The 26,928-nt window shown below is 43.3% G+C and overlaps 1 protein-coding gene across 2 annotated transcripts; it reads right to left on the minus strand.

The window, feature by feature from the left end:
* Positions 1 to 2,397: 2,397 nt before the first annotated feature.
* LOC108671135 (protein dopey-1) lies at positions 2,398 to 25,296 on the minus strand. 2 transcript variants are annotated; one of them, XM_018158611.2, is made up of 23 exons: positions 25,037 to 25,296; positions 24,223 to 24,409; positions 23,747 to 23,912; positions 23,242 to 23,321; positions 22,864 to 22,973; positions 22,215 to 22,393; positions 21,571 to 21,706; positions 20,584 to 20,720; positions 18,787 to 20,404; positions 18,015 to 18,292; positions 17,293 to 17,503; positions 12,561 to 14,777; positions 11,758 to 12,309; positions 11,232 to 11,447; positions 10,704 to 10,818; positions 10,233 to 10,383; positions 9,120 to 9,331; positions 8,829 to 8,981; positions 8,237 to 8,435; positions 7,516 to 7,659; positions 6,121 to 6,274; positions 5,536 to 5,705; positions 2,398 to 5,026 (listed from the first exon to the last, which is right to left on the minus strand). In XM_018158611.2, the coding sequence occupies exons 1-23, from the start codon at positions 25,181 to 25,183 to the stop codon at positions 4,933 to 4,935; spliced, it is 7,626 nt and encodes a 2,541-aa protein (XP_018014100.1). In that variant the 5' UTR covers positions 25,184 to 25,296; the 3' UTR covers positions 2,398 to 4,932. The 2 variants fall into 2 exon arrangements, with proteins under 2 accessions (XP_018014100.1, XP_047741169.1); XM_047885213.1 differs by having other exon boundaries at positions 2,398 to 5,029.
* Positions 25,297 to 26,928: the final 1,632 nt, after the last annotated feature.

Here is a 26,928-nt window from a genome sequence, read left to right on the forward strand (position 1 = left end):
GTGAAGGTGTGTTTTACGATCGGTCCATAAAGAAGTGTTGATCGGTTCAAAATGACATAAGAACAGGTTCTTTTGAATAACCTATGGATTGGCACCATGGGTGTCAGACAGTCAGAATATGGTGTGTTTACCCTACCTTGAGCTGGAATGCCCTACTTTAGCAACTGAGCCTGACACTTGGTAAGTTGGCACTGCCAAGTTGCCAACGATGTCATCAGATGATCAGGGACACCGTCTCACACCGAGGCTGTTCCAGTTTCCATAGTTCCCCTCGTTAGTGATTCAAACTCTGCTGCATGATAATGTGCACTGCTGACTGCTCACTGCTGAGTCTACAAACTTTGCACTGATCCACTGAGTGCCACTGACTACTGACTACTCAGCATAGTGGCAAAGCAGAGAGTTTTTTAGACTCTCCCTCAAGTTCATTTTTGAGTCCTATAAGTATAAGTAGACCAGTAAAGTATCCTGGATACCAGCATCATCATACATAAGAAATTGGTTTAAATCTTGGATAAATGAGGAAATTAGAAATGAACTGATTCTAAAAAATTTCTGGTTTGTTACTATGCTGACTAGTACTAGTAGTCTAGTCACTCTAGTGCACATAGCTAATAATAATAGCAGTTTCAGCGTTTATTAGGCCATAGGCATAGTAGCAAAGCAGAGAGTTTTTTAGACTCTCCCTCAACTTTGCCTCAAGTTCATTTTTGAGTCCTATAAGTAGACAAGCAAAGTATCATGGATACCACTACCAGCATTATCATACATAAAAAATTGGTTCAAAGCTTGAGTAAATGAGAAATTAAAAATTAACTGATTCTAAAAAATCTCTGGTTTGTCACTATGGCCTATGGGCCATGGCGCCTATACTCATCATAGGCCTGTCGCCACCGATTCTCAACATCGCAGAACATTCACAGCATTTTGCGGTCTCGAACTTGCAACTCACTGCTACAATTCTGCTGTGCTTAAGGGGAGCGTCTACCCCAAAAATTATCTCGGCTATTTACAGACGGATCACTTTGAAACTTGGTACACATATGTCAAATCAAAAAATAGTAGAACTCCCCCACCCGCCCCCCTTTCATGAAATGTCGTGAAATCATTAATCAACGTACAGATATGGCAGTGGTACCGTTGGATAGGGCAGAATGTCAGCTTTAAAATGAGTATAAAAACCGAAAAAGTGAAAATTTTCAATTTTAGGGTAGACGCTCCCCTTAACCGCACGGCCTCCTCGCCGATTCAGACCAGAAACTGGCGCACAGAGCTGGGATCGAAGCCGCACCTCGATGCGCCAATGTTGTTATGTTGGTACTCTGAACTTTAATCACTGGGCCACATCATGCACATATTTATATATTAGCCCTACCGCCCCCCTACGGTCCTACAGTCCTACTCCTACCATTGCTACCAAATCGGGCAAAATCCTCTCTAGAGGCCTAGAGCCCTAGACTCCCTGCGGCGTTGCGTCCTGTTCTAGCAACAACCCTGCCAAGTAAAAACTCGTGAAGCGCCTTCACGGACGCCCTAAGTCCTAAATTTGAACACTCGGCTAACAAAACGGACATCCCAAATTTTAATCCCAATGAGCCATAAATTTTTGAGTCTTCCTCAGATCCGCTTTTTGAAGAGTCTGTTATTTGTTCCACCCCTCCTCCTGAGGCTCCTCGCTTCTAGGAGAAGCGCCATAAATTTGTGACTGAAGTGCCGACGAATGCTCCATGCAATTGCCGCTGTTATGTTGCCATACATAACAGAGTATGTATACTAATTCAAGCACGGTAGTAACCTATCCTAAGAGAACCAAATCAAACCATGTAACATAGATTTTAAAATATTTTTAATTTTTTAATAAACAAATGTATAATACAATTCTATACAGCTTGAATACAAAAGTCTGACAGGGTAGGGTAGGGATCAATGATTTATAATTAACGCAATACTAAATGATATTTTCCTTCCGGTGTGATTTGAATTGTGACCTTAAGCTACAAGAACTGCATAAAATATTGAATTTATAGTAAAATTTTGCGAAATTAATATAAATGTTGTACTGTATATTAATAGCGTATGTAACATTTAATAATGCTCAACACTATCAGCATAAATATACTAATTTTCAATTTTTGGAAAACCAAATGTCACTAATATTAATAACACATCGTGCTTTTTTGTTCAAGTATAATAAATATCGGTACATAGGTGCTAACATTCTGCTAACATTCTACAATTATGAATAAAAATTTCAAGCAGTGGTTGTGGCAAGTTGTAAACTAGTTTGGCGATCCTAGTACTCACGACTTAAGGCTTAATAGAGGCTTTTTTTTACCGCCGCGATCATTCATTTATTTGGCTCGAGTAATGAGGGTTCAGTTGAATAAAACTAACAGCAGAGCTTCCCGTTTTGATATATATGCTCAAAATACAAAGTATGTTCAGTAATCATAAAATACAATTCCACGCAATTATTTAAGCACGAACCAGGGATGGAGGCATCAGGAAATTATAGTCCCGATTTAGAACTGCGCTATTTTTATTAACCTTGCCTAACGGTTTAGTATAAGTGATGACAGGACTTTGTACCGATAACCGATGGCGATATTATATAGTGGCTTAAACAACACCAAATACGGATCAAAACCGAAGGCTAGAGAAGCTTATTTTTACAACTACACATTTGGTTTAAATACTTCATCGGAATGACAATAATTTAGAAGTCATGAAGCGTTCGTCATGACGTCTCTAGTCATCTACCCAAGTAAGCGTCGTACAATCCACGCATCAGATCATCGTTGAAACGTTGTGATTATTATTCGGCTCAAGTGTTCTATTTAATGAACCCATTTTTAGATAAAATACGCCAACACGATATTTGATCGATAGAACTTAAGCTACGTAAAATCGCGTTAATATTTCAGTATTATAGCTGTGGAAGAGTAGCCAATGTTACAACTCGACATAGCTGACAGCTCAATGAATTCAGCTAACTAGAGACATTATGGGCACCATGAAAATACATCACCTGACCACGAAAGTGAAAATAAAGCCCATCTTGCATCGGACCGCTACGTACTCGGGTTGTCGCTCGTGGCGAAAATCTCTCAACAATCTGGCAACTATGCTCTCAAACTCCCATGATACACAAGCTGATTGATTAAAAATCGCCGGTGACTCTCATAAAAACGACTGCGTGGCAACATGGTTCAATACTTAAAGCCTTAAAAAGCTTCTGCACATGCATGGGCACATAGAGCTCTAGTAGAATCTAGAGTACATAAATTATACAAACATAATGCGATGTTTTCAGGGACGCAAGTAAGCAGTCACCTGCAAGAACAAAGAGAAAAAGAATGGTATCCGGAGTGATTGGTGGTGCAGGAATGTAGATTTTCCCCATGTTAATTACAAAATTGAACTTTGTATTTAGTCGTCAAAAGCTCAAATTTTTTACACAGGAGTTACCCCAAAATGCACGTTTTCAAACGATCATGGAATTATAAAGTATTTAGTTTACTTTTAGAACTTTAGTTCGACGCCATGAACTCCAGACAAAGTACACAGAAATAGTCTTTGGCTTTCAGTATCAAGATGCATTGAAAACAAGAATGAGCCTGGCCACTAGCTGCAAAGCTGAAAGAACAGGAAGGGCGATCTTAGCGAATAAATGAGGTATATACAGAAAACGAAACAATATGAACACTCCCACAACAATAGATTCTGCATACAAAGCCAAAAACACAACTTCCGCGATTATAAAATAACTCTAGAACTGTCTTCTAAAAGTGCCCCGATATCACAGCAGCAGAGCAATACACGTCGCCCTAGTTTCCAGTCACACACACACTTAACAGCAACCCAAATGAAGACAGTAAACTCATTCATCGCCGTTGAAGCATCAATACAAATAAAACAGATCTCAATTGTCCCGCTTTTCATGCGGTGTAGTGATACTGACGAGGCAAAGAGCTCGATAATCAATTTAAAGTTTAGGTAACAATAAATGCAAATGTATCAAGTCTCAACTAAGACACTTCACATTCATTACCATTGCTCAAGTTTTCATATTTCAAAGAAATAAAAGTAATAGAATCCAGTGAACATCTGTGATAACTTACAAAACGTAGACGGGCTAAAAATAAAACCATGATGTGTAGGGACAACAAAAAATGTCTCCAGTTTTAACTTTGGATGATAACCGTGCGCAGGGGCTAAACTAATAAACTCACAGTTAGAGTTATTAACGTGCGACAAAGCAGTATATTCAATTTTTTTGCCGTGAATTGAAAAACACAACTATGCCTAACTATATGCGTAGAAATCTCATTCATGACTAGAACCAATGAATTTAGATATAGATTCAAAATATAAGTGTGAAATATTCTGCAGGAAACGTCCATAGGTACAGATATAGCAGCAGAAAGGTGAGATCATTTAGGCTGTGATTTTCCGTTCCATGAGCAAGTGGACATGAACCCATAAACCATGGACGCAAATTCAGGGTAAGGCAAATCAACTAATTGATTAAGAAGAAATTGCCATTACAACTTTCTAACTAATCACGTTTGCTAAGGAAGATGGGAGCTAAGAACAACAGCATCAATTTTAAACGCTGTCCACATTAAATTAGCGGGAATGTTATGATGGGGAAAAATTTCAGTGTTAGACTCGCGGCGTCAGCAGCAGATCACTGCTAACAATCGAGTTAAAAAACCAATGCTTCACTCAAAGTTAAAAAAAACACCGAAATACAGATGGCGACACATGAAGTACACGAGCACGGATGATAGTCAGGCGAGTGTCGAGAGGTCACAAGATGAATGTTCCACTCAAACAGGGAAGAATAACACAACAGTTACAAGAGGTGACTCAGAGGGTAATGAGTGCACGTGTCACAGCCAGGCGAGTGTCGGGAGCGTCAGCCGCGGTTCATAAATTTTCCAACAAAGGCTCGACAAAGCTCGCCTCGAGTTGGCGCTCGATGTGATCCAGACCCTGAGTCTGAGTCGCGCCATACGATGAGCTGGTGGACACAACAGGGTGTTAGGAACAAGAAGCTGCTGGACACAACAGGTTGTTAGGAACAAGAAGCTGTTGGACACAATAGGTTGTTAGGAACAAGAAGCTGCCGGACAACAGGTTGTTAGGAACAAGAAGCTGCTGGACACAACAGGTTGTTGGGAACAACTCAGAATTACGAGTCAAAATTATTAAATCATTAAGAGGTTTTGACGCAAACAGGATGCATCATGGCAACAGTACATGTACAGTCATGGTGGAATCCAGGATGGGTAATAGATTAACAGATATACTCATCAGCTTGGAACAAGAACGCTATAACTATACTTCACCTTATACTATTCATGTGATATTTCTATACTGAACAAGTTACCAGGCTGGTTAAATCTCGAATACATGAACTAACATTACCAAGAATTCCATCCTGGCGGATATTACACTTATTATTAATCTGCATGCATGAGTAACAACTCTTCCACCAAATTAATATTCGTCAAGATTCGGTTAACCAACTGGGTAGAAAAGCAGTGCAGCTCGCAGGCGCTGTTGGCGAGGCGCTGGAAGAAAGGCTCGAGGTCTTGCAAGGAGGCTATGGACGCGACGCTCCCCAGCAGGAGGTGGCCCGACCGCACGTCCAGGCTCACTGGGGCGCTGCGCTGCTCACTGCCCGCCTCGCTCTGGCGCTGCAACCGTAGCACAACATCAGGCAGGCGATATGATGATATGACAATATGGCGATAGGATAACATATGATGATAGGCCGGACTTATTTATATGAGCGTTGTCACGTAACTCGAGCTTACGGTGTTGTAAGGCTCTTACCAAAAAGAGTTACGAGGCTCTTGCTCAAAAAGAGTTATGAGGCTCTTGCTCAAAGAGAGTTATGAGGCTCTTGTTCAATGAGAGTTATGAAGCTCTAGCTCAAACAGAGTTATGAGGCTCTCGCTCAAAAAGAGTTATGAGGCTCTTGCTCAAAAAGAGTTACGAGGCTCTTGCTCAAAAAGAGTTATGAGGCTCTAGCTCAAACAGAGTTATGAGGCTCTCGCTAAAAAAAGAGTTATGAGGCTCTTGCTAAAAAAAAAGTTATGAGGCTCTTACTCTGAGCGCCATGAGGCGGGCGATGCGGCGTACGTGAGGCACGAAGTCAGCGCCGGCGTTGGGGCCGTCGAGCGGCGCCGGGGCGGCGGTTACGGCCACGTCACCGCAGCTACCTGCGCTGCCCTCGCTCGTGCCCACGAATGCCCAGCGATACCTGGCGGGTGATAAGAATTTTAAACAATCAGATAACTATTAGATAAATCTGTAAAGTAGGGCCTGCGCAAGCTTGAATGCAGGCGGAAGAATCTTATTTAGAGGGCAGCACCAGACTGGAATTTAAGAAGGGTATTAAAATGACCAGTAAACATGGCATATTGGACATGTTCAATCACAGTCTGGAGAGGATGGCATCACAATCCCACAACCAATCACAGTCTGGAGAGGATGGCATCACAATCCCACCAACCAATCACAGTCTGGAGAGAATGATATCACAACCAATCACAGTCTGGAGAGGATGACTTCACAACCAATCACTGTCTGGAGAGGATGACATCACAACCAATCACTGCCTGGAGAGGATGACATCACAACCAATCACTGTCTGGAGAGGATGGCATCACAATCCCACCAACCAATCACAGTCTGGAGAGGATGACATCACAATCAATCACTGTCTGGAGAGGATGACATCACAACCAATCACAGTCTGGAGAGGATGACATCACAACCAATCACAGTCTAGAGATGGACAGGCATCTGCCCAAAAAATGACAAGCTTTATGCGCTATCCTAGAGTTGCAGCACGGGCGGGACAATCTTCAATGGAGGAGGCCAATCTTAAATTGGACTTGAACATAGAATCATCTTATTTTGTTAATAACTCAACGGTGGTACAGGAACAATCTTCATTATTCTTGTACAGGTACTGTGCTCGTTACAAATCTCAACTGGCGGAAGGAACAACGTGAGTAATTATATACAAAACAATCTCACAATTGTAAACTAATTGTGTGCATTATACGTTTCTGTTCGTAAAAATTTTAAAATATGAGAAGAAGAAGCAACGGTTTTCCAACAGCAAGCAAATCGAATCGAATGCATCAGCACAAGAGACCTTAGGTTTCAAACTATTCAGTTTTACAAATTCATTATTTCTTGCATCATATTCATTATTTCATTTCATACCTACTTTTTGCTAATTTAAATTGTACAATGCACCATTTTAGCGGCTTGAAAAAGAAATTCAACAATGTAATATGCCTAATTATTGATTGAAAAATTCGCAGGACTTGGGTTTTACGGAACAATGACAACAACAATGTTTATGGCCTTTGTTGTTTTTTAGTGACTGTCACAAAAAGTGTCTTTAAAGTACTTTAACGACCGTATTGTAACAATAACAATAATAGTTATTTTAAACAGATATTTTATTGGATAATACGATGATTGTACATTTGGAACTGAGGCAGGAGGGAGACAGGAAGAGCAAGCAGGAGGTCCAGTAGCTTGCAGGCGGCCAGGTAGAGGGACAGCCACGCCGGCTGGTGTAGGTTGTTACAGCGTCCGTCCATAGCTGGCAACCGCTTCCCTTGTTGCCTGTTCACAAAAAGGCATTTTACGATCCTTTGGTGTTAATTGATCTTCGTAAATTTCTGTTTTGAATCGCCAAGTTTACATCGAAAACATTTCATTACGTGTTCCGGTCAATACAGCTTCAAATCTAGCACAGGGTAGAAACCAAACTAGACCGATTATTATTTTAGGCTAGCGTTAAAAGACAATGGCCAGACTACGATTTCGTTTCTTCCATTTGTGAATCGAGATTCAATTTCTGTAATTCGTCGCGGCACATGTTAAGCCGCTAATGTAAAAAAGAATAGTAAAATGAGAAAACTAGCGCATTTACGCAGGAGGTTCTTTTGTTCGATTACAACCCCGGTGCGACAGCTGTGATGATGTAGCTGTTTGTAGTAATGTTCAATCATTTTTGTTATGGCAGCGCCCTGACGCGTTTATGTGAGGTTCAGTGATGTCCTTATGGTGTTCATGCACGTTGGTTATACTTATAGGGCTGATTGGTTATGGTTGCTGCGGTAGTGTTTGGTTATGCTTTTTTCGGTTGTTTATGGTGGTGCATGGTTATGACTGTTCAGGAGACGGTAATGCAACTCACGCAGAATTGGTGTGGTTGTTGAGCTGGAGCTGTTGCTCCATCACCTGGAACACCTGCACCATTTCCGTGATGATGACAGGCCAGAGCGACACCATCGCCCTGGGGGCCATCCTGACCACCAGCACACCCACCAGCCCCAGCACCGCCCCCACCAACACTGGCACCATCTCCCCCAGCCGCGACACTTCAGTCACACGTTCTGTTGAAAAAAATGCTCTGTTGAAAACTTAGCTTTCAATACCCGCCTCTGAATGGGTTATATGCAATGCATATGATGTTAACGCGCCTCCATCTCACGGTAAACACATCGTGACACATCAGGAACAGTAACACATCACTCGCCCTTAAAACAATAAAAATGCTAATAACAAGAAGCCAATTTTACAGAATGGAAAAGCATTCGTACAAAAATCCAGTGCTTGGATGCATGAAGGTTAGTCCATTTCCTTAAAGATTTGAATGACTGTAAAGATATAAGATGTAAAGAATATAGTGACTGCACCTCAAATTCGGTTTGAATATTTTCCAAACTACAATGGCTTTGACATATTGAGCGTGATATTGATTGAGTTATTGTGAGAGGAGTGTCTACCTTGAATGTCAGGGAAGAACTTGCTGTACTGGTCAGGCTCTGAGCAGAAGATGGTGAAGGCGAGGCGCTTGAGAAGGACAGCGCGGCTCGCGTACTCCGCCTCCCTACTGGTGAAGAGGTGCAGGCTGCCGCCCTGCGACGGCGTCACGCGCACTGCTCATACACAGAACACTGGTGAGCAGAGTGCAGTGAAGTTTCATATGCAAGTTTTTTTTCATCGTTCAGGCACATAAGAAGTTTTCTTGGAGATAGCCATATCGTAGGAGAAGAGGTTATCCGCGATGGTCTTACCAATGAGTTCCTTGAAGATGGTCTTATCGTGGGTGAAGAGGTTGTCAACGATGGTCTTCCAAGAGGAGAGGGCGGCACGCGACATCCTGAAGGCGTTGACGTCGAGCAGCAGCTCGAGCACATCCTTGCGCCACGCCTTCAGCGTGTACTGATGACCTGACAGAGACGCCACCAGACGCGAGCACGCCAGGAATGGTCGCGCGTTGTTTGCCCTGCAAAGGCGAGCAAGAGAGAATAAGGCGGCCAAAATATTGCGCTTCAACTCCGCGCAGGTAAAATTAGTTTTACCAATCTTCCTAGTTGCAGACATCGGGAATATCAATCGAGAAGATGAAGCGTAAGTTTGCACATTTTTCAGCGACGTAAAGATCCACTGACTAAGGGAAGCTTCCAGCAGCTAGCTTTGTTGCGGCAACTCAAGGCAATTAGTGAAATTAAGATAAGTTACTATCTTTACAGTCAGATTAGTTGTACTTTCTGAAAAGACGAATTGTGCTCATCGACTGCACTTGACTAGGGTAAAGTCGAATGAAATTATTTAAAGTTTAACACACAACGAGAAACTTCAGGCGCGTCACAACGAAAACCACGCAGAAGAGGCGAGACTTTGTACACTTAGATAAATGAGACTGTGAATAGTCTACATCCTCGTGTCGGGTGACGTGAAGTGCTTACGTGTGGTCACGAAGGTAGGGGGTGACGTGCTTACGTGTGATCACGGAGGTAGGGGGTGACGTGCTTACGTGTGGTCACGGAGGTAGGGGTGAGGTGTTTACGTGTGGTCACGGAGGTAGGGGTGAGGTGCCTACATGTGGTCATGGAGGTAGGGGTGAGGTGCTTACGTGTGGTCACGGAGGTAGGGGTGAGGTGCTTACGTGTGGTCACGGAGGTAGGTGGTGACGTGCTTACGTGTGATCACGGAGGTAGGGGTGAGGTGCTTACATGTGATCACGGAGGTAGGGGGTGACGTGCTTACGTGTGGTCACGGAGGTAGGGGTGAGGTGCTTACATGTGGTCACGGAGGTAGGGGTGAGGTGCTGTGCTTACGTGTGGTCACGGAGGTAGGGGTGAGGTGCTTACGTGTGGTCACGGAGGAAGGGGTGAGGTGCTTACGTGTGGTCACGGAGGTAGGGGGTGACGTGCCCCATGAGCTGGGTAAGGAAGGGCAGGACCTTATCCTTCTCGTCACTGGTGTAGAGGACGTCCAGTAGAGCGGCCACCTCTGACGCCAGCAGCTCCAGCGCCCGCACGCTTACACGCCACGCTGTGCACAAATTAACATTACATCACGACTTTCGCCAACACAAAGTTTTTCCGAATAAAAAAGTTAGGTTTGTAAAAGTGCAGAATATAAAAGCCTTCTGTTGATGATTAATTCACGGTGAATAAAAATAAGTTCCCATAGCTTTGTAAGCTGAGCCCAAGCAGACCTTATGTCTCACCCCTCCGTCCCCAAGCTCTCCCTGAACCCCAAGCATTAGCAGCCCCCTACCTTATGTCTCACCCCTCCGCCCCCAGCCCTCCCCTACCTTATGTTTCACCCTTATCCCCCAGCCCTCCGCCTCACGCCTCCTCACCCCTCACCTTGTGTCTCGTCCCGCCTCGCCTTGACGGTGAGGCTGCGGCGCAGCCAGGCGGTCGCCTCGAGACACGACCCCGCGATGTTGCTCACGCTCTCCACCAGACGCACGGATACGTCCTGCATATTATTGTACATTAGTACATTAATACTTATGCATCATTAGGACACATTTTACATTGCAAATATTTAAAAATTATTGCCGTCTCGCAGTGTTCATTAGTAGGATGTGTATAGGTCATGTAGCTCTAGATAGAACTTGAGCATGGCAGCATGGTAGTTTTGACGCTGGTACCACACCAAGAATGACCGTTATAAGGTGTTTTTAAAAGAGGAATGCTTTCATTAAGATGCCAGTCGAATAAATTAACCAGGAAGATATTTAATTCTCATCATAAGTGTCGTCTGTCGGCGTTGTTTGACCGTTGATTAAGAGGCTCATACGACCACAAGCCGAGCAGTTGGAAATGACACCACTCTCCTTAAATCAAGACTGAATAAAACAAAGTAACCGATATCGCCACCTACGTTACCTGAAGCTCTTTCAACAAGCGCTTCTCAGTGATGGGTGGCGCCCTTTGCACGAAGTTGTTCAGTATGGGCAGCAGGAGCAGCAGAGCCTCCGGTGGCAACGCCAGCACCGCCTCCTTCAGGAGCGAAATTAAAGGCTTCCACGAGGCGCCCAGCTGCTCCGGGCTGCTGCAGCAGGCGAAGCAGTGCAGCACCTCGAGCACTGCCACCTCCACACTCTGTGTGCAAATTATGAATACTTTCGTCACTAATATTACTTGCTCCCACGCTAAGTCAGGTCTCGGAATAGTTTCAAAATTTCAAGTGAACTTGAATTTATAAATTCAAGAAGACATAAAATGAAACCTAAAAGCATGAGCATATCACATGACTTTGAAGAAACACGAGCACACACCCCATGATATATAAGTAGCGAAATCACGAGTAATGAAAGAAATGCAGAGTACTATGACATCTAAGTACCATAAGCACACACACTATGATATTCAAGTTGCCTTATCACAAGTAATTAAAGCCGAGCCCACACACCTGGGAGGACCCCTGCAGAGCGGGGGGTTGCCGCAGGACCTGCTTCACGGTGTCCAGGAAGAGGTGCAGGGGCAGCACACGCACGGCGCTCACCATCTGCATCAGCGCCCGTCGGTCCTGGTGCACCGCCAACAGCTGATCCACAAGCGACACGCTCAGCGCATCACCAACTTCTTCGTCATCACCTTCGTCGTCATAGACATGCCTTCGCATGACTTCGTGAGGCATGTCTATGGCTTTCGTGGCAGTCTCCACGACAAAGTCCAGCTCCGTGGGGTGGCTTCCTCGCCGCTGTACGCCTCCGTCATCCAGAAATAACCCGAATTTGTGGACATCTTGGAGGCTGTTGCTCGATGAGAGGTTCTTGATTTTGTTGCGTTTCTTGGGGGCAGTGGAAGAGCGAGGACGAGGAAGCCCTTCGTCGGCATCGGACGGCGTCTGCATCAGAGACTGGCAGCTCGCAGCTTTAGCCAGCGAAGTCGCCTCAGTGGCCTCCCCTGCTGATTGTTTCCGTCCTGCCAGAGCTCCATGAGCCTCGCTATCCGACAAACTCTGAAAAAATTCTTACAATTAAATGGCATGCATAATGTTATCAATGGGTTACAGATAAAATACAAGACCAGATTAATATCGGTTCGCCGTCGCTGATCAAACATTACGTGAGCGACCGCATCTCAGAGCTAAAAGATAAGGACAAGGATGTCTGCATAGCTCAGAAACAGGGCTTTTTGAACTATCTATCTATAAAATAGACTCGCAAAAACTGCCTAGAAGGCACAACAATAACCAAGTATTCTTACTACCTGCCAAACGATGCTGACAGCAGCGAGAAAGTCAGCGGCGTGGTGGTGACATATGGGAGATAGGAAGTTGATGATGTGCTGCATGACGGTGCTTCTGGACCCAGCAATGCACTGGAGCTCCATCTCATAGTATTGCTTCACGATATCGCAATGTGCGCTGCCCTGTACTTCGCTGGTGGTGGCCGACCACAGCGGCAGCAACGTCGCGACCAGCCGCGGCAGGTGGCACAATAGCGTCTTACGCGCTGCGTTCAGAGGGTCGGCCTCAGCAGCGTCTAAGGAATCTTCAAGGGCGTCAGCCACGGGAGAAAATACGTTCAGGATATTGAAGAGCATGTTGCCCGTGCTGTGCGAGCTCGCAGGGGCGTTAGTGGCACTCGTAGAACTGCTTGATGACCCGAAATTCGAAGGCTTGTGCGTAGATCCGAGATACGGGGCGCCACTTATCATCGTGGGCGTAGTCTGGTCCAGCAGACAGAAATGAACGATAGTCGTGAGGGCTGAGATCAACGTGAGTGTATAATCCGGAGGAATTGGGCGCATGGAAGACGAGGCAGGATTACTGTAGTACTGCGGCAGTTCTTCCAACAAAATACACAAGAATGAGGAGGTGCGTAGAGCGTTGTTGGGTAACGCGTTGCCCATGTAGGGCAGCGTAGAGGTAAACAGCCGCAGCCAAGCCGAGTGTAAGTGTCGCGTGTGTTTCTGTCCGAGCGCAGAAAACACAACTCTTAAGAACATCGCCTGTGTAGGTATGGGTTGGCCTGGCTGGTATTGCGCAAATGATTGGGACCTGGATGATGAAGTTTCTTTTTTTGGCATGGGGTCAACCTTTGCGGCTTTCAAGACGTCCTCTAGCTTAATGAGGGACAATGTTAGGTTCATGATATTGAGCAGATAAGTTTCATGCGCAGACGCGGACAGTTCGTTGTTGCTCTTGTAGTTGTAGTCGAGGAGTTCCTGCGTGAAGGTTTTGGCCTCGTGCGCACGGCTGGTCTTATTGTTGATGACACTGCTAGGAAGGCGCATGGCATGCACGGTGGCAAGAAGACAGTACAGCACACACTTCTGAACCTTACACTTGTGCAGGAGGTCCTGCACGTAAGGCGCCAGACCTCGCGGAGACTCATTAACAAGCGGGATCAAATTCGAAAAAACCAACTCAAGAATTTCAACAGCAAGAACCTGAACCTCCTTGTTGTCCTGGAGGTGCTCATTGTTGAGCCTTAAGTGCGGCAGTTGCGGGTAGTAGGACCTGATGTAGTAAAGGCAGACGGTAATCAGCACCTGCAGGTACATCACTGAGCGATACTGACCCAGAAGTTCACTTGAGTTGCCGCTGTCAAATCCTTGGCCTAAGACACACTGCTTGTGTCGCGCCATCAGCACCAGCAGCTCCGAGTGGCTCTGCTGCACAGAGATGCCTGTTGAGGCAAACGAAAGCAAACTTAGCTTGGCTTGGCTCTCCAAGATATTCTTGAGCAACGTTAATCCGTAGAGGCACTGGCCGCTGTCCACGAGTTGAGTGTAGAGCAGCATGTGCGAGTGCAGAGGGTGAAGAGTCATGTCCGACGGGGTTAAATTGCAGTTGGCGCCGCCCAGAGCAGGAGCAGCACCAGCTTCTTCTGCTTCCATGCTGTCAATTGACGAGCTTTCGGGTTCATCGGATGGCATAGGCTCTAGAGAGCACTCAACAAACACACGCTCCAATATTTCGTTGAAGACACTTTCCGCGATTTCTCTAGCGCTTAGAGTGCCTTCTTCACAGCTTATACCTCCCTGTGATGTTTGCTCTTCGTCGTTTGATAAATCCTGGCACATTGACGTCTCCGCCGCATCCTGCAGCTCGGTAGCTGGAGACTCGCTGGCTGCACTAGACAAGCTGGCCTTGTTCATGTCTGCCATATCCTCCATCTCGAGCCACGGGTGACGGGAGAACGGGTTCACGAGTACCGACATGTGGCAGTCATCGCTGCTGCCCATATAAGGAACTTCGTACTCCGGCATCTGGACGTTCTCCGTGATAAGCTTGTCGTTCATCAGAGTGGTCAGAGCGAGGATCTGCTTGGCTGAAGGAGAAAAGAATTTTTTGCTTTGGAACGAGTTTGGCACGTCCTTGCTGACGTGATACATCACGTCACCGCCCACCGAACTGATGGCGTAGATCAGCGATTCTGAGGCGCTATCGTTGTTAGCGTCCGCGCCGCGCTCACAGCTCTGCGAAAAGGAGATCTCAATTTGTATCTATCGTAGAATAAGAACTGATGCAACACACATATCTGAATAATCTTAGTTAGAAGACACAAAAATCATAACGAAGATTTTTACCATTCTAAGAACACACGTCACATTATTGAGTGCATTTAGGTTTAATTTGTAACCGAGAGCGGGATTCCATTGACGCTCAGTCTGGTCCGGTAACGAAGAGTGACACACTTTGAGACGTTATCAACGCACGCAGTGGCGCTGCTGCCGTAGACATGGCCGTAACGAGCGATACACCGACAATAAAAAAACACGCTTATAGTTCTCGAGGGCTCCGTCCAATGCCACGCTTGATTGCCGTCTCCAAGTCAGTTTTACATGCCAGAATTCGAAATAGAGCCTCCAGAGATTCAGAACACAGCTGTGGTACAAGCTTGGCAGCAGGGTTGGCAATGATTAAATCAAAATGCTTAAATCATGTGATTAAATCACTTGATTTTTTTATAAAAAAATCATGATTTTTTTTATTTTTTCGATTTTTTTTATTTTTTCATATATTTAAATATATTGAGTGGCAGTCATTAATTTATATTGATGTATTGTTATTCATGGTTTAGTATAAACGTCCTATGAATGACAAATTGGTATATAAACTTGTTGCCTTTAGTGTGTATTAGGTTCCAATAAATTGAATGTTTTTGGTACAGAGGCATCAAGTGTGCAATACATTGTACGTAGCTAGCAGCTTGGCTAATTCTCATAAGGCTATAAGTAGTCTTTAACTATTTGACTATTTGTTATATATTGATTACAATATACAATTTAAATGTGTTAGCTAGCTTATACAGGGTGGGGCAGAACTGATTGAACAGTTTTGAGGCAAAATAAAAGAGTAATGGAGGTACATAAAGAAGAAAGTTTATTTTCCTCAAGATTACCATAACATACCATTTAAAATACTTATGTTTTGAAAAAAATATCAGGAAGATGGGGTTTGTTCGCTGCATCACACTGTTGGAGTCGTGCTCGGAAGTTTTCTACAGCACGTTCACACATATGGCGAGGTATGGCCATAACCTCTGCTGCAGTAATCCGTTCCCTCAGCTGTAGTAGGGTGTGAGGGAGACTTCTGAACACCCCTTCTTTTAGATGTCCCCAAAGAAAGAAATCGCGAATGCTCAAATCAGGTGACCTCACAGGCCACTGTAAATCACCCCTCAGAGACACCAGACCTACGGGAAACATGCGATTCAAAACATTGAGTGACATTCGGGCTGTGTGAGCTGTAGCCCCATCCTGCTGGAACCACACATCTCCCAATGCTTCATTTTCAACAATGTTTTCCATCATGGGCTGCAAGAAATTTTGCAACATTGCAGCATAGCGATCTGAATTCACTGTCACGGTTACACCCTCCTCTGAGAATGACTCCAACAGTGTGTTGCAGCTGACGGCCCCCATCTTCCAGATATTGTTGTCAAGACATAAGTATTCTAAATGGTATGTTATGCTAACCGCTAGGAAAATGAACTTTTTTCTTTATGTACCTTCATTACTCTTTTATTTTACCTCAAAACTGCTCAATCGGTTCTGCCCCACCCTGTATATTGAGAGGTTGAGATTGTATTGACCTTTTAGGAATTAGGAAGATTTTCCACCCTAATACGAGTATTCTAATTAAAATATTTAATTTCAATCTTTAAATATGTGAATTTAATACTAGAAACAAAACAATTACAATTATAAGACTATATATAAAATAATTAAATGCAGTGAATGTATACAAAATATTTGAATTGTGCACATGTTTATTTCAAACAGTGTTAGATTTTCTCATAACTTAAGTCTCGTTTCAAGTCGCTTCAGGTTTGTTTGGTTATCGTTCAGTTTATGTTTAGTATTGGTTTATTGGTCTGAATTAAATGGGAACAGTGCAGTCAGTCACTCAGTCACTACTAGTCAGTGTGTATAGAGGGTAGAGTCTGGTAGATTTATGGGACATAAAACTAGTAGATCTATTGATAGTGCTGTGCACTGTGCTATCAGCTACCTATCTGTTATGTGACCCTTCAATGTTTAGAAGATCTGCATTCCTGAAGTGTTTTTGTATATTGAAGCCAGTTAAATGGTCAATATTTAGCTCATTACCTTACTCCATACAAACTTTACAAAGCTAATGAATAGACTAATCAATAATTGTTTACCCAAAAATCCCTAAGTGGAAAACACCACCTTAGCCTGTTGGCCATTATTGGAGTCAATAAGTGCCCTTCTTAGCCATCCATTATGATCCATATACTGTTCTTGTTAGTAGGCTAATTGCAACATAAAAAATAACACTTCAAAAAGACAAAAAAGTTGAAAAAATAAAAAAAAAATCAAATAAATCAAAAAAATCATGAAAAAATAAAATAAATCATTGATTTTTTATTTTTTTGATTTTTTTTTTTTTAAATCAAAAAAATCACCAACCCTGCTTGGCAGCGTAGTGCGCACAGCGGGGTCAGATTTGTACTGGGGTTCTCACCGTGTGCAGCAGCGCGTTGCTGCCGAGGGGCGTGACGGTAACATGCTGTACGCTGATGCGCCGGGTGTGCGGATGAAGCAGCAGGCACAGCACAGGGTCGAGGATGCGTGCCGCGTCACCGCAGCCGAGACCTGCGCACAGCCACTGCTGGGCCAGCGTGCGCTGCCGGCTGCCGGGCGCACGCAGCCATTCCAGCAACAGAAACAAACACCTGCATAAACCGGCAAACAATTGAGCCTGTTAGCATTACATGGTACATAATAGGCTCGTGAGTTTAAAGTCTTTTGAATATACAAACATGGTTGTCACAGTTGAAACAAAATAAATAAGAATAGTCAGGCGAGCAGCGACTATCAAACAAAACGGCTTAGTGAGCCGCAGGTTTCGGTGTGTGAATAACCTGATGTCGAACAAAAGATCAGGACATTGGTCGTTATACGAGAGTGACTCCGAGAACCGGTCCAAGGGCCATACTATTAATAATATTTACCGAGCTTGTAACTCAGTCAACCAAACAGTGAAGTCCTTTCAAGCTAAACTGAGCAATCACAGACGATAAATCTGCCGCTACGTGGATGATTCATTAGTAAGTTTTGATGATAGGACCTCTGCTAAACAATATCGTGAGAAGAGTACAGCTAATATCATAGAGCTAGGCCTAAAGATCGAATATATGAAGCATGATGAATTGAATAGTACACGAGCACACAGCTGCTGCCCACCTATCGAAGGAGTGGGGCGCCACACGAGCAGAGGAGACAGACGAGCAATGTCGGGACAGTTGCCAGAGCGTAAGCCACCTCTCACTGGCATCGTCGTGCTGATACTGCAGCTCTACACCTGAACGTACTTCCTGCTGGTGCATTTCCTTGGCAGGTCTCACGGCAGCGCTAACCTGGTCCACCTGACCGCCCCCAGAGCCACGGCATGACGCACTCAGAGCAGCCAACAACTCGCGCTCCACAAGCGACGGCGACGACGGGCGCCGCGTGGCCGCCACCTGCGGCGTTAGAAGTGGTGTTACTGGTGCACCAGAGAGCTGCAGAGATGTACGCAGAGTTATTTCATGACACACAGTCGGCGTAATCCTTGGCACTATATATAACTAAGAAGCATAAAATTTAACGGCACAATCTTCATTATTTTCGATTTTCGGATAAAGAGGCAAATCTTCATCTATATTATTCCTGAGAAATTTTGTGCGACAAAGAAGCGATATTTTAGCCATAATTTGGTTATATTACAATTAGAGTAATTAATTAGATCCAACGTGACTCTAGCATATCAGAATTTCTCTTCACAAGCTAAGTGCACTGGCTTCTGAAATTTTCGTTATTGCAAATGGTACCAACTTCTGACTATGAGAAAGAAAATCAGGTAAATCTTGATTCTGCGGGATTATCTGCTGAATCTTCAAACTTGAATTTGGCGACAGGAATTCACTGGCAAAAAAATTCTTACTGTGTTTAGGGAAAGTTTGTCGGTCGCAATTACCTTGTTGTTTCGTAGAGAGGCAGACTGGGCGGCTAGGGAGGTGATGGAGTGCAGTCTTAGCAGCAACTCGACGCTGCGCACTTGGGAAGGTTTGTGCGGTTGCCGCAGCTGCGACCAGAGTGCAAGTGTAACGTGTTGGTAGAAGCCGGTGTTGTGGTGCAGCACGTGCACGTGCTCAGGCAACAGCCGCGGCACAATGTTGATGGCACTCTGCGTCTGCTGCGATTGTACGCGCCACACCGACACCTCGCTCGCCGCCACCATCACCAGCTCGCAGAGTGTGGCGAGGGCGGAGTGCTGCAGGGCAGTGCACTGGTCGCCACAGCAGCCACATGCCAACAACGCCACCAGCCACGCAGGCACAGCACCGTCACTGCAGTTAGCAACTTCACTTGACTCACTCGGAGCATCAGAGTTCATGTCGGCGGCGAGCGAGTCGAACATTCTCTTGCCTCGGGGAATGCCCAGTCCCAGAGTAACTTCTTTCAAGCCATTCATGAGGCTCAATTGATGTGCTTTTTCGGAAGAAATGGGTATGGAGGAGAGGTCTATGAGCACCACGCAAGCGTAGTCGAAAGTTGGCAACTCCTCCAAGTGATTATCCGTCAAGCGGACGGCTTGGCCCAGGCTAGAAGCTCGACTGCTATGGGAACCTGTCTGTCTTGAGGACAATTGCGACGAAGGAGAAACTTCTTTTTGGCTTGTCTCTTGGGAGCACGCCAGACACTCATGCAGCAGCTCCCTCACCTCGCTGGAGCTGCAGCGATCTTGCTCGTGCAACAACACATCTTCAAACTTGCTTATTGGGCATTCATGAGAAAGCAATCTTTTCGTTACGTAGGCCGTGAAAAATTGCTCGAATACTGCAGCGTAATTTAAGAGTGAACGAGGAGCGGGAAGATCCATTGCGTCGTTCGGTGCACCTCGCAAGGCTTTTATATTTTCTTCCAGACCGCCCGAGACTGAGGAAGTCGGTTCATTGTCCAATGTGGAAATTGAGCCAAGTCGGCTGGACGCTCCTGATCTGTCGCACAAAGAGGTGTTGTCTGACGCTATGTGAGGGCTGCTTGGGCCCGACACAGCTACGCTAGTCATCAGCTTCTGCAAGAGCTCATGACAGAAAGTAACTCCCGTGTTGATCTCCTTGGCTGACAGGACATCCATTCTTTTGGCCATAAACTCAGTGACAACAAAAAGAACGTTCATCAGCTTGGCGGCCTCCATTTGCTGGGGCGTGTCTAGCGGCAGAGTTTGCATGAGGTGCTCCATGAGAGTGCAGAGCTCGGAGAAAGTTGTTCGACCACAACCAACGCACTTGACGAGCTGTGACGCCGTATCGCTGTGTTGGTCATGCGTGGAGACTCCATCACACTGCTGCAGGTGAATCAGGAGCTGCTGCCAGGGATACCACGGCTGTACTGCCCCCAGCACCAGCCCTGCACTCTTGTTCAGCTCGCTGAGGGCCTTGCTGCAGTCATTACTGCTGGTATTAGCGTAGTCGCCTGAAGGCGGAACTTTGCCTGACCAACTACCAGCGCAGTTCATGCTGAATCCCGTGTCAAAATCACGCTGTTTTGTGGAGGATTTTTTCAGGGCTTCACACGAGTGATACAAACACCTGAGAACGGAAAGGCTTGTGGATGAATTCGTCATTTATAGCCAATTCACGCATCGAAAAATCCAGCACAGACTGTATAATTTGCGGAACTATGAAATACTCAGAAATAGCCAGAATTTTTTTACACAACAACAAAACATTGGTAGGTATTGTATTATGAAGAAGACTGAAAAGCAAACCTGAGCAGATCCAGCAGGACATTATCGAGCAGATCGTGGCCCAGCTCCGGACGGTCCAGCAGACATACCAGGAGCTTGTACGGTCGCAAGTCGGGGGGCACGCGCCCCTTGCTCTCCCTGAAGCAGCACAGGATACCCTGGACACAAAGCATGATAATACTTTCATGTGTCACCGGACGTTCGCCGCAACCTTTAATCTTGTCAGAATGTTTCGAGCCTCACGGCCAAACGCCGGCAACTATCTTGTTAAAATAAGCTGACTTTGCAAAAAAGTTGAATTGCACTTTATTGCACTGGGATTCCGTTGATTAAAACATCCGTTAACACTTATAAAACTCGACTTTTGTTTCAGTAAAGAACACTTTAAAAGTAATACGTTGAATAAAATAGTACAACAAGCACGAGAGACATCACACTGCTAGACGAAATTCTTAAGGCACAGCCACAAGAACTAGCGTTGGGGACAAGATCGCTAGTGGAGCAACGAAGCGAGGTGAATTAATTTTCATACGTGTGTGAAATTTCAGGGAGATTGGTTAATAAATGTAGAAGTTTAAGGCTAGAACCTCTCTGTAGGGCTGGGGGGACACGACTGACTACCTGACTCACAGCCGCTCAGACCTGACCTTGTACCACGTCGCTACCGCCGAAGTAAGGTCCAACATCAATGTTACTAAGGCGGCTACGCTAGATGTGGCTCTCGGTATGCACACGAGATTAAAAATGAACACGGATAATGGTGGACTATGTCCACCGTTCACACTTGTATCCCATTAATACGGACACGAGAGCTGGATGCTTGAGACACACGCAAGATGTACCCGTTCATACAACTACGCGCAGTATCTTCACCATAGTTGAGAGAATATAAACAACTACAGAGACAAGGAAATACCAGTACAGAGCATTTGGATTTATTTAGATAAGAGAAGAAATTCCGGGGTAAAAGAGTTAAATTTATTTAAATAAGTTATTAGCGAGAGGCACCTCTGTGAGGAGGGGCTTGGAGAAGGTGGTGAAGTACGAGTCGTTGTGCGACGTCCTGCCGTTCGGTAATTCCAGACGCGGCGCTGCGCCGTCGTGCTGCTGCTGCTCCTCCCCCAGCAGCCATGAGAACAGCCTCCTGCAGGACGCACGAACACCGACCGATTTTAATAGTGGATATTTAATTAAAAGCCGTTTTGGGGCCTTTCATGTGAACTGTATTGGCTCTTCATCCTTCCTATCCTCCAGCAACCTTGTAAGAGATGCAAATAACTATGCAGAGTAGGCCAATAAAACTCTTTGAGACGTTAGTGAGCTAAAGAATGACACATCTTAATAACTTCCCCGGTAAACATTAGACATCGCCATAAGCTATTTAGGTTTATTAATTATGGAATTAATTGCATAGGCTTAATGAATTCGTGAATTTTCAAGCACAAAACTTTCATTCAAAATATGTTTCATTTACTCAACACATTTTTTAAGGCATTTTCAACCAAGCCATCATATAGTAGTCATTTCATACCGCAGTGTCCAGTGTCAATCTGGCGTCTCATTATAATCATTATTATTACGCCAGATTGACAAGGGACAGCAGTAAAATTGGGCTATATGTCAATTTTAGAATTTCAAGTCGCAGAAGTGACCTGTTGAGGGATGTGTCGCGTCGTAGCAGCGCCAGGAGGGCGGCAGACACAAGTCTCACGCTGTCGTGGGGCAGCAGCAGGCGGCTGTTGTGTAGGGGCAGAGCTACGAGCGCCAGGTCCAACGCTGCTCTCTGCACCAGCACCGTGCCACTCACCAGGCAGCTGCATAATCCTGACACCTAGCATACAAAAATTTCACTTGCATCAATGGGACACACGGCAATTCAATTTATTTACCTTGATAAATTCACTTTGATTGAGGTTTAACAAGAATTTCTTGGATGTAATCTTACTGTTGTTCTTTACATGGGAATAAAAACAAAAGCATAATGGCGTTTAAAAACTAATTCAGAAGAAGTCTTGGGTCCCAGAGATCAAAGTAAAGGCTTCTTAGTTATTGAGAGATGGTAAGTCATGCATTGCAGAAGGTGGAATTCAGGAGATGTAATATATCATCAGTTACAGTCGATCTATCAGGTCAAATCATTTTTTTGACCTGATAGGTCAAATAAAGTATATTTTCCATTATTATATACTTTAAGGTAGTATATCTTCTAACTAAGTAAATTAGCAAACTGGATTGATGTGTGAACATTTGAAACACTATTCCTATAATTTCAACTTAATTGCATGTGTCAATTCAGCTTACCATCGTGTCAAGGTTGGTACCAAGGATGTGGAGCTGGTCTTCTGTTGATAGTTTCTTATTGTAGCAGCTGACGATGTGGTTCAGAGCTGGTAGACGGCTGCTGCCATTTCCTGTAAGAACTAGGATTATATTGCAGTGCCAACAGAGCGACCAAAATTCAGGTGTCAAGGGAAAATTTCCTTTTCAAGCCACCAGCAATGAAATATTTTGCACCAATGACTTTACAATTTACCTTGACCAAAAAGCCAGAAGTTTTCTCTAATAATAAACAAATTTTACCTTTAAGGATATGAGTGAGGTGCAAAATTCCAGTAATTCCAGCCAACTCCAGGACGATCATTCTGTCCTGACAGACACTATCATAAGAATAAGACTTGCCTGCAATGCATTCCCACAAGCTGCCGAAAAATTCAGCATGGCCAACCCCCTCGGCAATGAGCTGCAGCAGTCGACTAGTCCTGTGGTGACGCAAATTTCAATTAATGATCAAGGTAATGCTTTCAGAGATCAAGGATCTCTGCAAACATTACACATTTCCAGTGACTTGCTGAGTGGTGAAAGTTCTAAGATGATGAGAACATTCAGTACCATCACATGCTTGGGCAACATGGAGGAAGCATAGGTACTGCAAATAAAACCATTTCAAGATGAAACCGACTAAAGCCCATATATACTTATCTACAAGGTTGGAGCATAAACGTATATAATATTCAAAGAAGAACAGCCTACCCAATCTTTTAACATGTCCAAATTATATTTGCTAGTGCATATACCTATTATACCTACTACCCTATGCTATATAGAGCCTAATTCTTGCAGAAACTATTGACTCATTAATTGCTATAATAAAAGGAATATTAGTCAGACACTAAATGAGAGAAACCTTTCAAGGTGATCTGAGCCTTCCTCAAGGCCCGGCAGGACACCGGAGAGGAAGCCATTGAGACCAGGTCGCAGCCGCTGGCCAAGTGGCACAAAGTGTGTCTCATAGATGGTGAGCAGTGCTGACCTCACACTCATGGCGGCAAATACAAACAGTGGGAACAGTCCTGCATAGCATTAGATGACATGAGTGATACCTCCATTAAAAATTTAACTTAGTTGCAGAGCAGGTAAAATGTAAAAAATTCAACATCATAACATTGCAAGGACAAAATTATATATAATATAGGAATACAAACTAATATTATAATTTTACAAATCCCTAGTGCCAGAGCATCTTCATACAGAAATAAAATACTTTCATAGCTCAATTATCCAAAATGTTGGCAAAATTTTTATGACTTCATAGCTCTAAGCTTCATTACACAACAAGGAATGCGCAAAATAAATTAATCAGTGTTTGTCATTTTAGTAAACCTGCACTATAGATGAAGAGTTCCTGGCCCAGCCTCCTGGTGCCAATGTTCTTGAAGATGATGTCATAAGTCTCAAGGGCCTTGAGGTGGACTCCAGAGGGCAAAGCTGGATGCATGCACTGAGCCAGCCGCTTGCTGATGATGACTCGGCGCGGTACTACAGGATACTTGCTATGTGACACTAGCACCTGCACATACACATAGCTGATACTGGTAGAATATTGTATGGAAATTGATATTGCTTGCTAAGAAAAATATTTACTACTTCATAGTTTAAAGAAAAAATTAAATAAAGAATGTCATGAAAGAATAATTTGTACATTAGACAAGAATCTAAACTGAACTGTAATATCACTCCGTTATCCATGTTTTTCATGTACAATAGTAAATTGCAAAACTGCATGTGAACATTGACTTGCAAAAACCATAACTTTTTTGTATAAGTATAACATAAGACATGGTGGTCATGTTTTAGCAACACTGACAGCTTGACAAGAATATGAGAAATAAATATAGGTATATATCACTCAGCACCAAATTTTTTGAACTGCCCTTCTAACACAGAAATTCAACATGTTAAGGAACCAATACTAGACAAAAGATTCAACTAGACTAATTTCTTCCCATTGATATTATTCTAGGCTGCCCATCCATAACCATTCACATTCTGTACCTAATTAATAAGCAATTAATCAACCAAATTTAAGATTATTGAAAAAGGAATGATTTAGAATAAAGTTATTGGAGAAACAAATCCATAAATGTGCTTACCAGTGAATGCACGGTGCAAAAAATCAGACCTTAATCTAACTTACTTTATTGAGTTTTGCCAGAGTAGAGATTAAGTCAGCCCATTCACTTGTATTTTCAAATGCCTTCAGCACTTTATCAGTGACTGCCACATATGAGCGATACTTTGAATCGTTCAGCAGACGGGCCTCTTCTTCACATAAACTAGCCATATTAAAGATGTTATAGCATTCTAGTCTCAATAAATTCTTAGAAGAAGTTCAAAAGCTCTAAGTGACAATTGAATATAAATTTCATTTAAGTTTCTATTGAAGCAACTTTTGGCAATATCTACAAGCAGGCAATGAAATGATATTAATAACAGAAAGAAAACAGATAGAGTTGCACAATTTACAATGGAAACTTGTGCACAAGTGATGCAGTTTACTTATGTTTTACAGTAATAGATGATAAGAGTTTTCTTGCTTTTTTGAAGCTGCAAGAGTTTACGATGGAATTTGGGAATGTTAATAAAATATTGTCAAGGATATGTGCATCAACAGGACTTGGGGCTCATCAATAAAAACCTGATAATACTTGACATGTTTGGAATAACTCAACTTGGCAAGAAATGATTGAATAAGTAGAATAAATCTACTTTGCAAGAAATGATAGAATAACTAGAATAAATCTACTTTCCAAGAAATGATTTGAATAAGTAGAATAAATCTACTTTCCTCCCATTCCTGAAGCCTCAAGATTCTTGCTAAATGATTTATCTCCTATCCAATTTTTACTAAAATTGCTTGATCAAGCCACAAGATTTAATAATTTATTAAAAATTTGTGAATTTGGAGCCAGATGATCAAGTTGGAATTTTTCAACATTGTTCAAAACTATGATCTACTATTCAGAATTGGGCAATTGTGTTGCCCATATCAGTGTTTTGCCCCTAATGTAGCTGGTTTTATTGAGGATTTATAGCAAAAACTACCTTACCTTTAAAAATTTCATGGCCAAAAATATATGTACGGTAAAGAGATATATGCATATTTAAAGAGAAACATGTTGGCATGTTCTTTTGAAGACATAGAATTTGATGCTAATCTGCATCCTGATCTGTAATTTGTAGTTTCAATAATTTGATGGCCACATAATAACAAAGGAGTTATTTTAATCTTGATACAAAATTACAGTTTTGTTTATGTGATAAAATAGATCATTTCTATTGGGACAGGCACCAAAAGTGTGACAGCTGTGGTGACTGCCATTTTGTGAGCCAGAGCTACAAGATTTCTACTGGATGAATTATCTTATATCAAATTATTAACAAATTACAATTACTTTTCAATTACTTGCAATTACAATTGCAAGTTCAAAGTTATCAAAAATTTGTCACTAACGGTATGCAGTTTGGAGCTACAAGTCTTTAGCATGAGTTAGAAATTTTCAGTTTGATTAGTAGGTGCTCATATCATATTTTTTACGAGACATTTCTTGTTTTTGACAACTCATCTAAAATTCATAGTGTCAAAAATTCAACCTAGAATGAAAAATATTTGCTCTCCAAGCCATAACTAGATTTTTATTAGTGATACATTGTTACAAGTTAATGGTTTTGCTTTTTGCTTGTCACTCCAAACTATATGTGGATTTCATCACTGCAATAGTGCATCCCAAGATCAAATATAATTCACTTGTTATTTTTTCATCCTGCACAATTAAGGGTCATTTTTATAGTAAAACAGCAAATAGCAAAGTAGATACAGGCATTTAATTTGTCTGTTATTGCATTTTTTCTATTTAGTTACCAGTCTGGCTTCTGGAATATCATGCAAAATTGAAAAATTGTTAGAAAAAAACTTATTTACTTGCAATTAAAAAAAAAAGTTATAGGCAAAACCTGCTTGGAATATATAAGTACCATTTGAGCCACATCTATACCCAAGAGGAAAAAATGCGACTTCAGATGGATTAG

The sequence above is a fragment of the Hyalella azteca genome, unplaced genomic scaffold, assembly GCF_000764305.2.
Source record: "Hyalella azteca isolate HAZT.00-mixed unplaced genomic scaffold, Hazt_2.0.2 contig17328, whole genome shotgun sequence".
In the NCBI taxonomy this organism is placed as follows: Eukaryota; Metazoa; Arthropoda; class Malacostraca; order Amphipoda; family Hyalellidae; genus Hyalella; species Hyalella azteca.

Excerpts from the sequence above, each read along its gene's own strand:
- LOC108671135 (XM_047885213.1), bottom strand. The coding sequence starts at position 25,183 with ATGGCTAGTTTATGTGAAGAAGAGGCCCGTCTGCTGAACGATTCAAAG. Across the intron at positions 17,504-18,014 it reads GCGCCCCACTCCTTCGATAG|GTGTTTGTTTCTGTTGCTGG; the intron begins GTGGGCAGCAGC and ends CGGTTTATGCAG. Across the intron at positions 11,448-11,757 it reads CTCTGCAGGGGTCCTCCCAG|AGTGTGGAGGTGGCAGTGCT; the intron begins GTGTGTGGGCTC and ends ATTTGCACACAG.